The sequence below is a fragment of the Salvelinus fontinalis genome, chromosome 41 (genome assembly GCF_029448725.1).
Source record: "Salvelinus fontinalis isolate EN_2023a chromosome 41, ASM2944872v1, whole genome shotgun sequence".
NCBI classification, from domain to species: domain Eukaryota; kingdom Metazoa; phylum Chordata; class Actinopteri; order Salmoniformes; family Salmonidae; genus Salvelinus; species Salvelinus fontinalis.
In genome coordinates, this window is record NC_074705.1 from 10,202,404 (window position 1) to 10,214,267 (window position 11,864).

Here is an 11,864-nt window from a genome sequence, read left to right on the forward strand (position 1 = left end):
AGGACTAATTGATGTGACTCCCAGACATTTGATTGCCCCCCTCTGGTTGGGACTGGTAATGACATCTGATTCCACTGTCAACCAGTACAGGGAACCCGTGTGTATGTGAGTGTGTGCGTGTGCGGGCGTGCACATGTGTGTTACACAACCAGGGTCAGACAGACCATGTAAACATAAACAGAATGGGGTCGGCTAGTCAGCTAGTCCACTCGAGCAAAAAAGGAAATCTTCGCTCCGAACATAAACTATTGCATCACTCCACATCTGTGGATAATGGAAACATAGCCTGTCCTCCTCTACAGTGGAATCAGTGAAGATATGGCACTACTTATAAGACCACCCGGCGATGATCCATCCTCCATTGTTATGTCTAACCTCTCAATGACATCCCAGGCATTCCACTGTATAAATAATAAAATATCTCACCAAAGCTGACATTTGCATTACAACCCTACAGATAAGGCAAGAGACAGTGTCATGTTTTATAGTGAGCTGCAAACCTTTTCTTCTGTGATCTGTGAACACTGGCCCTGTGTTGAACTGACACAGGCTTTTGTTAGACGACTAAATCAGAGATAAGAAGGTGACCTTCCCATTGCCTGTGAATACTGTGTGGCTGAGAATGTTATTAGAAACCAGAGTGAAACAGAGACAAATTAACAGTCAGATTATTGTGCTTCATTCAAGGTCTCCTTTAATTAAATGTTCTAAAGGGGTATTAATCAAATATTAATATTCCGCTTTATTGTTTCTCAGGTCACCTTGGCCCAAAAGGGGACAATTAATCTGATTTGGGGGAATAAAAAAGCACTTTGACACCATGGGCACGCAGAACAAAAATTAAAAACGAGAATGAAATCTTCTGCAGAGGAAATTGAAAGGAAACGCCAAATTGGATTGCCATTCATGAAGAATCAAATGTCAAATAGAAACGTCATGTTAAGTATGATTCAAAGGAAGAATTAAACAGGTATCCGTGTTCTCAAAATTAAGATTCGAGATAATGACAGAAAGATCGGTTTCTTTACGAATTTTGGTCATGCAAAATAAAGGATGAATTCCAAATGGGTGTCGTAGACTAAAAGTAAGGCCATATCCCTGTTTCCTTGACTTGAAAGATGAAATAGAAGAAGGATTGAGAGTCGTCATATTGGATCCCTATAGAAATACAAGCAGTTCAGTGTTAGTATATCATAAAGGTACAGTAGATAACCACCATTGTATGGGGTTTGGGGGAAGCAGGTAGCCTAGTGGTTAAGAGCTTTGAGCCAGTAACCAAAAAGTTGCTGGTTCAAGTCCTTGAGCTGACTGGGTGAAAAATCTGTTGATGTGCCCTTGAGCAAAGCACTCAACCCTAATTGCTCCTGTAAATCGCTCTGGATAAGAGCATATGTTAGCCTAATCTTCATAGTCTCAGTCTCATCATGACTGTCAGTCAGCTCATGTCAAGGGAATAAAATAATACATATTTGAAGCAAATGTCTCCTAAATGTATTATAGGACAAGGTCCATTGGGGAATAGCCAAACCGTTCTTATCAGGACGTGTTTGGTTTATTATGGCTCTGTTCCACTCTGTCTCGCCACACTAGTCTAAATATACTTAACAAGACTTAACTTTTCCTAAAATACTACATTTCACTCAGTACCAGATGAAGTTTTTACTGTGTATTTGAGACATGGCCAGTTATTCTGAGCCAAAGAATGTCTGTGAAAGATTGCATCTTTTGGACCTTTGGCATCAGTGGTTCAGTGTTGTGGTCACAGCAAACTACGGTACAGTCATCTGAGAAACCTCTCACATTTCCTTTCACATCTTTAGTCACTCTCACCCCTGTTTCTGTCTCTGTCTCTGTCTCTGTCTCTGTCTCTGTCTCTGTCTCTCTGTCTCTGTCTCTGTCTCTCTGTCTCTATCTCTATCTCTGTCTCTGTCTCTGTCTCTGTCTCTGTCTCTGTCTCTCTGTCTCTGTCTCTCTGTCTCTGTCTCTGTCTCTGTCTCTGTCTCTCTGTCTCTGTCTCTCTGTCTCTATCTCTATCTCTGTCTCTGTCTCTGTCTCTGTCTCTGTCTCTGTCTCTGTCTCTGTCTCAACAGAGTGAGGTCACTTATACATATTAATTAAAGAACAGTAAAGATAAAAACAACAACCCCATCACAAAAAGAAAAAAAGAAGAACCATTTTGTTTTTTACACTTCTGCTCTTGTGGTTAAACTACTAAGAATGAAGCTTCTCGCCCTTTAATCAGTTTAGCTGACTTCAGCTTCCTCTTTGTGATCTGAAGCAACACCAGAACCCACAGATCCACATAAGAAGACAGACAGCAGGACCCAGTCCAGAACTCTGACTACGACAGGCATGTCTCCACGCTCCCATCTGATCTATGGCAGGCTGGCAGTATCTAGGCCCTCCACTCCCCCGCTGTCAGCCACAGCAGACATACCAATTACAGGGTTATTTTAAAATACAGCTTAACCATACAACCCCAGGAATAGGCCTTAAATAGCACAGTGTGGAATAAGCCCCGTCGTCTGTGCATGGCACTGCACTGCACAGACAGCATGTGCCACCTACAGGTTTCAGCCCACAGTCAGCAGACTAGAGAGACACCATACTGCAGCTGTGCTGCCGCCACAAGACCTCTAAAACCCACAAAGTTGGGACTACTGTATGTTTATTATGAGTAGGGCTCAGAGTTTTCCCTGACAATGAGCTAACTAGGAACAACTTTGGTTAAGTAAGGTTATATGGTCAGGAACAACTCTAGAACCTAATTATGGAGTAGTCAGAGCTACTATGAGTCCCACAACTAAGCAATCAAAGCCAGTGAGCTCTTATCCAGAGCGACTTACAAATTGGTGCATTCACCTTATGACATCCAGTGGAACAGCCACTTTACAATAGTGCATCTAGATCTTTTAAGGGGGGGGGGGGGGGGGGCAGAAGGATTGCTTTATCCTAGGTATTCCTTGAAGAGGAACACTTAGGTTGGAGACATTAAAACTACTTTTTTCAACCACTCCACAAATTTCTTGTTAACAAACTATAGTTTTGGCAAGTCGGTTAGGACATCTACTTTGTGTATGACACAAATAATTTTTCCAACGATTGTTTACAGACAGATTATTTCACTTATAATTCACTGTATCACAATTCCAGTGGGTCAGAAGTTTACATACACTAAGTTGACTGTGCCTTTAAACAGCTTGGAAAATTCCCGAAAAGGATGTCATGGTTTTAGAAGCTTCTAATAGGCTAATTGAAATCATTTGAGTCAATTGGAGGTGTACCTGTGGATGTATTTCAAGGCCTACCTTCAGTGCCTCTTTGCTTGACATCATGGGAAAATCAAAAATCAGCCAAGACCTCAGAAAAAAATTGTAGACCTCCACAAGTCTGGTTCATCCAGCAATTTCCAAACGCCTGAAGGTACCACGTTCATCTGTACAAACAATAACACGCAAGTATAAACACCAAGGGACCACGCATACCGCTCAGGAAGGAGACGCGTTCTGTCTCCTAGATATGAATGTACTTTGGTGCTAAAAGTGCAAATCAATCCCAGAACAACAGCAAAGGACCTTGTGAAGATCCTGGAGGAAACAGGTACATAGTATCTATATCCACAGTAAAACGAGTGCTATATCGACATAACCTGAAAGGCCGCTCAGCAAGGAAGAAGCCATTGCTCCAAAACCACCATAAAAAAAGCCAGACTACGGTTTGCAACTGCACATGGGGACAAAGATTGTACTTTTGGAGAAATGTTCTCTGGTCTGATGAAACAAAAATAGAACTGTTTGGCCATAATGACCATTATTATGTTTGGAGGAAGAAGGGGGAGGCTTGCAAACCGAAGAACACCATCCCAAACTTAAAGCACGGGGGTGGCAGCATTATGTTGTGGGGGTGCTTTGCTGCATGAGGGACTGGTGCACTTCAGAAAATAGATGGCATCATGAGGATGGAAAATTATGTGGATATATTGAAGCAACATCTCAAGATATCAGTCAGGAAGTTAAAGCTTGATCACAAATGGGTCTTCCAAATGGACAATGACCCCAAGCATACTTCCATAGTTGTGGCAAAATGGCTTAAGGACAACAAAGTCAAGCTATTGGAGTGGCCATCACAAAGCCCTGACCACAATCCTTTCGAAAATGTGTGGGCAGAACTGAAAAAGCATGTGCAAGCAAAGAGGCCTACAAACCTGACTCAGCTACACCAGCTCTGTCAGGAGGAATGGGCCAAAATTCACCCAACTTATTGTGGGAAGCTTGTGGAAGTCTACCAGAAACGTTTGACCCAAGTTAAACAATTTAAAGGCAATGCTACCAAATACTAATTGAGTGTATGTGAACTTCTGAACCACTGGGAATGTGATGAAAGAAATAAAAGCTGAAATAAATCATTCTCTCTACTATTATTCTGACATTTCACATTCTTAAAATAAAGTGGTGATCCTAACTGACCTTAAACAGGGAATTTTTACTAGGATTAAATGTCAGGAATTGTGAAAAACGGAGTTTAAATGTATTTGGCTAAGGTGTATGTAAACTTCCAACTGTATAACATTGGATGGTCAATTATCATGGTCAAGTTATATTGAAAAATGTGTTGTGAAGATGGGGAGGGGTATGTCTGTTCTGAAATTATGTTCTGCGTTTTAGACACAAAAATCAACTGCACTAGTTGTTCAGGCTCTGGTCTTGTCCCATCTTGATTACTGTCCGGTAATATGGTCAAGTGCAGCAAAGAAAGACCAAGCAAAGTTGAAAATGGCTCAAAACAGAGCAGCACGCCTTACCCTTAACTGCACATGAAGAACTAGCATCAACGACATTCATGATAGTCTTTCCTGGTTGAGGGTTGACGAGAGATTAACTGCTTGTCTTTTTATTTTTATGAGAAGTATTGCTGTGATGAAAATTCCAGATTGTCTGTATAATCAGATAACATTCAGCACAGACACCCATAGGTACCTCTCAAGACATGCCATCAGGGGTCTCTTCACATTCCCCAAGTCCAAAACGAATTCACGACAACACACATTATTATACAGAGGCATCATCCAATTACTCCAGCAAACAGCAAAATGACCTTAAAAAAGTGGATAAAACAACGTCTGATGGCAAAATAGCGACTGTGAAATGACACACACACAGACACACTCGAACACAATCTACACACACATTCTTTTTCAGTTGTACATCGTTGTATTCTACATTTGTGTGACTGTTCTTGTCTATCAGTGTATCAGTGCTTGGTTACTCGTCATGTTTTGTGTTTTGTGTGGACTCCAGGAAGAGTAGCTGCTGCTTCGTCAAAAGCTAATGGACATCTGAATAAACCAATAAACACTGTCAGTGTATTGATCTAGTTTAGAAATGACTAAAGCTGCTTTCAGGTGGTTGACACTGAGACATGGCCATGTCCTTTGTTTACAGCATGACTAAGTTCCCTTTACAACTCTCAAGAGGACAGTAATACCATGGCCGGGGCTAAGAAGCATCAGTTGTGTATTTAGGCTACACTTCACAGACAGGAGGATGAACTGGAGATCGATACAGATCTCTCAGTGCAGCTAATGGGGAGAGTTCACTCATTTCTTTCACTTTTGCTGTGCTCTTCATGCCATCTGCTGGTAGCTTATAGATTCACTAAGGATATTGTAATAATATTTGTATTATAGTTATGATTAAACCGATCGAATCTGCGGTGGATCTTTGGCATTACGAACACATCATGGCCAGATTTGGGAAGAATATGGTTGACATCATGACGGTTTTTTAAACCAACTAAGAGAATAACTAGGTCAGATGGACCATTCGTTACTCACTGGTAGACATTTGGCAGTGGGATGCTTTCCCCAAAATGACACACTTTGCTTCCAAGTGTCTAGATTTTCCTCTGAGAGCAGCCAGCTGTAATGTGATGGAAAACCAGGCGGTGAGTCATTCGCCCTCGACTTCAGTGAAAAAATAAGACGTAAGCACTTTTACCAGAGTCAACAAACTTTGAGTAAACCCTTTGCCAAAGGCTGAATCATATTCTCTGGCTTTGAAACAAAACTCCTAACCCCTAGACCGTGGTATCCACTGCTCTTTGAAACAATACTCCTAACCCCTAGACCGTGGTATCCACTGCTCTTTGTAACAATACTCCTAACCCCTAGACCGTGGTATCCACTGCTCTTTGTAACAATACTCCTAACCCCTAGACCGTGGTATCCACTGCTCTTTGAAACAATACTCCTAACCCCTAGACCGTGGTATCCACTGCTCTTTGTAACAATACTCCTAACCCCTAGACCGTGGTATCCACTGCTCTTTGAAACAATACTCCTAACCCCTAGACTGAGGTATCCACTGCTCTTTGAAACAATACTCCTAACCCCTAGACCGAGGTATCCACTGCTCTTTGTAACAATACTCCTAACCCCTAGACCGAGGTATCCACTGCTCTTTGTAACAATACTCCTAACCCCTAGACCGTGGTATCCACTGCTCTTTGAAACAATACTCCTAACCCCTAGACTGAGGTATCCACTGCTCTTTGTAACAATACTCCTAACCCCTAGACCGAGGTATCCACTGCTCTTTGTAACAATACTCCTAACCCCTAGACCGAGGTATCCACTGCTCTTTGTAACAATACTCCTAACCCCAAGACCGTGGTATCCACTGCTTTTTGAAACATACTTTCTATCCCTTGTCATCTTGTTCTATCGTGACATTTAAACCATCGATCTTAGTAAATAGTGCATTTTCTAACTGTGTTAAAACAAAATGCAATAAAAAGAGAGGCCAAAATCCTGAAGCCAGGTGCTGCACCAGGGGTTTTCTATTTGTCAGTGATCACACGGAAGTCTTTCACAGGATCCCACATAGCCACCTTGAAACTAGAATAGACGTATTTATGGAATTAAGTGCGAGACGCAACAAGAACACAAAAACGAGCAGCAGAGCTGATGTTTTTAAAAGGTGTGATGCCGTTGGTCACCAGACCTCCCTCTATCTACACTGATACTCTGCTCACTGTCGTTCAGAAACTAGAGACAGATGCATTACAACTGTGACAAAATCTCCAATGAACCTACTTCACTAAACTTACTTTTTGAACTTTCCACTAAAATGTTATTCCGTTTCTCACAGTAAATGTAGCCCATCAGTTGGTTCCCTGCCAAACAGCCAATGGACAGAACGCTTTGGGCCACAGGAAGTTAGGGCACTGTTTGGCTTAAACATTCAATTCACATAATGCTGTACTGCATAATAAGCAAAGAAGTGTACTTACAGTGTTGGCTGCTCCTGGGGGCTTCTCAAACATCCTCTTCAAGTTACTCAGAGGGATGTCAAACCTCTCAATGGTCTTGGCAGCCTGGAGGTCCTCCCGGAGTACTTGGTCGTCCGTGCCGTCTGCCTGAGGGACAGAGAGATACGGCGAGGAGGAAACGGAGCCCAAGGTCGCTAATGACTCGCCACTCACCACCTCCAACTCCTCTCCATTTCCTGATTGAATTTCCATTGTCGTGGAAACCGTATCCCCCCGTTCTTTCTTCTGGGCAGGAGCGTACAGGGGAAGTCTATTGTATGACTGGGAGGTAAAAGGGGGAGAAAGGAAGAGAGATTTGTGAGTATTGTGAGTGAGAGAATGGGAGAAAGAAGAGTAGATGGGGGTAGATGCCTTTCTCTGCTCTGTTCTGACCCTGTGGCTAGCTCTAGACACACCAGGCTGATAGACGACACAGAGAGGCTGGCCTTCAGAGGAAGAGAGAGGGTTTTCCCAGTGACACACCGTTTTGGGTCTTGGATGCAGCTCACAGTAACGTCAGCTACATAGCTATGAGAAATAAATATTCACTTTAGAGAGAGAGACAGAGGGCGACAAATGGAGACACAGAGAGAGAGAGAGAGAGAGAGAGAGAGAGAGAGAGAGAGAGAGAGAGAGAGAGAGAGAGAGAGAGAGAGAGCAATAGAAAGAGAGAGACAGACAGACAGACTGACCAACATAAGGCCTCCTTCATAAATGTAATATTACACTAATAGAAGTATTATATCCTACCTTTCAGCTTAATCCTGAAGCAAGGAACTCCAGAACCCAGTTTAGACTGAACAGACCCCTTTCTCCCTCCCTCTGTCAGTACCACCCAGGCCAGGCTGACAGGAAACAGTTGAGACCCAGGGTTGACAACGTCTCCTCCCACACCGCCCAACGCTAGCCTTGTCTGGCTCCAATCCTATTATTCCTGAACAAATCATGGAAGCTCTGTCACAATTAACCTCCCACGCCAGCCGCCAGTGTGATGGTTGTTTTATTGCCCTTCCGTTCCTTGGGTTCCGAGGGTTTTACTTCACTGGTCACGGCTAAAGGTTGTTTGACGGTTTAAACACATTTTTTCCTCTACTTACACCATTGGAGCACAACTTTTCTACTGTTTTTCTTTGTCCCCCTGTAACATTAATGGTGTCTCTCACAGCTTTGCGTTGAATGTTTTTTGTGTCAAGGCAAGGGTCTTTCAGTGTGGGGACTTTGTGAAGTGTGAGGATATGCTAACTGTACTGTAAGGTTTTGCTGGGTTATCTGATTGAATTTAAGCGATGAATCGTCAATCATGTGAAATTAATTGAATTACTTATGCATAGGTTGTGAAATCCACCGAGGCAACTCTGTGGTCCTCTCAGGTATGTCAAAAGGATTTTTTTAAGCAACAGGATTTCAAAGAGTACCTTGGCAACCATCTCAGGTAGTAGTTGAATATATTTTAAAATACACTTAGAAGGTATTGGAAAATACTCAAATACACTGACTCAACACACTCCCATGCGTTTTAAAATAGTATTTAAAATAAGTATTTGAAAATGTTTTCAAATAGTAGGCTATTTATAGCATATTATTTGAAAATGCCTTAAATTACTCCCAATAGAAGTAAGTAGTTGATTCGGGCCACATTATTAGAAAATAGTCAAATCCAGAAAAGTCGTTCAGCTCAGGGAATAAAGAGATGGATACAGCGGGATATGAGAAAGGGAAAAAGATTGAGCGAGAGATCAGATCATCGTAATGAGTGCGAGGCTATGACAGATGCATCTGATAGTACTGTGGGGATATAGTATCCAGCTTCATTTGAACCTGTGGCATATACATTATTTAGTGGAGGCCAAAGGTATGTGTGTCACTTTCAAATGGATCCTGTATCTGCCTGGCACACTCATCTTACAGGAGTTACAACACTCACGTGCATGCGCATGCATGCACACAAACACATGCACATGAACTCAGCAAAAAAAGAAACGTCCTCTCACTGTCAACTGCGTTTATTTTCAGCAAACTTAACATGTGTAAATATTTGTATGAACATAACAAGATTCAACAACTGAGACATAAACAGAACAAGTTCCACAGACAGGTGACTAACAGAAATTGAATAATGTGTCCCTGAACAAAGGGGGGGTCAAAATCAAAAGTAACAGTCAGTATCTGGTGTGGCCACCAGCTGCATTTAGTACTGCAGTGCATCTCCTCCTCATGGACTGCACCAGATTTGCCAGTTCTTACTGTGAGATGCTACCCCACTCCTCTACCAAGGCACCTGCAAGTTCCCAGACATTTTTGGTGGGAATAGCCCTAGCCCTCACCCTCCGATCCAACAGGTCCCAGGCGTGCTCAATGGGATTGAGATCTGGGCTCTTCGCTAGCCATGGCAGGACACTGACATTCCTGTCTTGCAGGAAATCTTGCACAGAACGAGCAGTATGTCTGGTGGCATTGTCATGCTGGAGGGTCATGTCAGGATGAGCCTGCAGGAAGGGTACCACATGAGGGAGGATGATGTCTTCACCGTAATGCACAGCGTTGTCATTGCCTGCAATGACAAAAGCTCAGTCCGATGATGCTGTGACACACCGCCCCAGACCATGAAGGACCCTCCACCTCCAAATCGATCCTGCTCCAGAGTACAGGCCTCGGTGTAACGCTCATTCCTTCGATGATAAGCGCAAATCTGACCATCACCCCTGGTGAGACAAAACCGCGACTCCTCAGTGAAGAGCACTTTTTGCCAGTCCTGTCTGGTCCGGCGACGGTGGGTTTGTGCCCATAGGCGACGTTGTTTCCGGTGATGTCTGGTGAGGACCTGCCTTACAACAGGCCTACAAGCCCTCAGTCCAGCCTCTCTCAGCCTATTGCGGACAGCCTGAGCACTGATGGAGGGATTGTGCGTTCCTGGTGTAACTTGGGCAGTTGTTGTTGCCGTCCTGTACCTGTCCCGCAGGTGTGATGTTCTGATATACCCATCCTGTGCAGGTGTTGTTACACGTGGTCTGCCACTGCGAGGAAGATCAGCTGTCCGTCCTGTTTCCCTGTAGCGCTGTCTTAGGCGTCTTACAGTACGGACATTGCAATTTATTGACCTGGCCACATCTGCAGTCCTCATGCCTCCTTGCAGCATGCCTAAGGCACGTTCACACAGATGAGCAGGGACCCTGGGCATCTTTCTTTTGGTGTTTTTCAGAGTCAGTAGGTATGCCTCTTTAGTGTCCTAAGTTTTCATTACTGTGACATTAATTGCCTACGTCTGTAAGCTGTTAGTGTCTTAACGACCGTTCCAAAGTTGCATGTTCATTAATTGTCTATGGTTCATTGAATAAGCATGGGAAACAGTGTTTAAACCCTTTACAATGAAGAGCTGTGAAGTTATTTGGATTTTTACGAATTATCTTTGAAAGACAGAGTCCTGAAAAAGGGACATTTCTTTTTTTGATGAGTTTTACGTACGCACACACACTGCCCTCTCCCTCCCAAAGCGGATCAGAAGTAAGAAATGGGCCTCATAATCTGTAGTCCTAAAGTCCTCTTCATTCCCATGGAAAAGACATAACTCAACAGCTACATACCAACCATGTCATGACAAGTAGGAATATAAGTTGTTATCTTGGATTGCAAAAAGTAAGATGGGGGTGTATTTCTCTACAGAGAAGTTCTCAATAAAAAAACACTGTATTGTTTATTTTGTATCCAAATAAAAGCTCTTATTTCTAAGCTTTCATTAGATGAACGTGTGCTTTTTGCAGCAGACGGAGAATTGCTGCATGCAGTACTAGACATGTGGGTAGGTATGATCTATTCCTGGCTTTCTAGTCATTCAGTATCAGATCTCTGTCTCACATACTCCAGTTACTGAGGTTTACTTCAGAGCTTGGTTTTCACACGTCACCGATACGGCAGGTGAGAAGGGACACTACCTAGTGAACAGTAATACTAATACTGCAGCCTATGTTTACACAATGTTTAATGGGGTGTTCATGTAGCTCAACAGCTACAACAGAGATACACATGGCACTCAATGCCTTGGACACTATGTGACATTATCCAACATTTCCTTTTATATGATTTAGTTGTGCTTGTTTCACGATAGGTGTTAAACAGTGTATTGACCTTTCTTATTTATTGACTATACATCTTTAAACAAACGTCCATTTGATGTAACTTCTAACAATGCTTGACCAAAAGAACAATGCATAAACTGTTATTGGAGATTTCCCCCCCCCAACTGTTACACTGCTTCTTCCCCGTTCAGTCTTTCGTCGTGTTCTCTTGACAGCCAGATGGAATAGTTTAATGACTGACTTCCTGGAAACCAGACTGAAGAGACAGATTGCAACATAGACAGTTGAGAGTTCACCATTTTAGTGAGGGAACGCTTTATCTTGCAGTTTTGGAGAGGAATGACTAGGCTACAAGCAAAGAGCTATTCAACTTATCCTAAGCTTGAGGCCATAGTTAGCTTGTTTGGCTTGGTACTCTGCCCAGACCAGACCGTTCTTTAAACACAAACTCAGATGGTATCTGGACATTTCTCAGCCACCTCT

General features: G+C 42.9%; 1 protein-coding gene across 2 annotated transcripts in view; it reads right to left on the reverse strand.

The window, feature by feature from the left end:
* Positions 1–8,147, reverse strand: part of LOC129840425 (xin actin-binding repeat-containing protein 2-like) — a 65,214-nt gene extending 57,067 nt beyond the window's left edge. The window contains exons 1-2 of one of the 2 annotated variants that reach the window (XM_055908300.1): positions 8,059–8,147; positions 7,291–7,590 (exon numbers count right to left, since the gene is read on the reverse strand). In XM_055908300.1, coding sequence (XP_055764275.1) covers positions 7,291–7,521 — 231 coding nt within the window. In that variant the 5' untranslated portion in view covers positions 7,522–7,590; positions 8,059–8,147. Of the gene's footprint in view, positions 1–7,290; positions 7,771–8,058 lie in introns of those variants that run through there. The other variant, XM_055908299.1, reaches the window with a different exon arrangement.
* Positions 8,148–11,864: the final 3,717 nt, after the last annotated feature.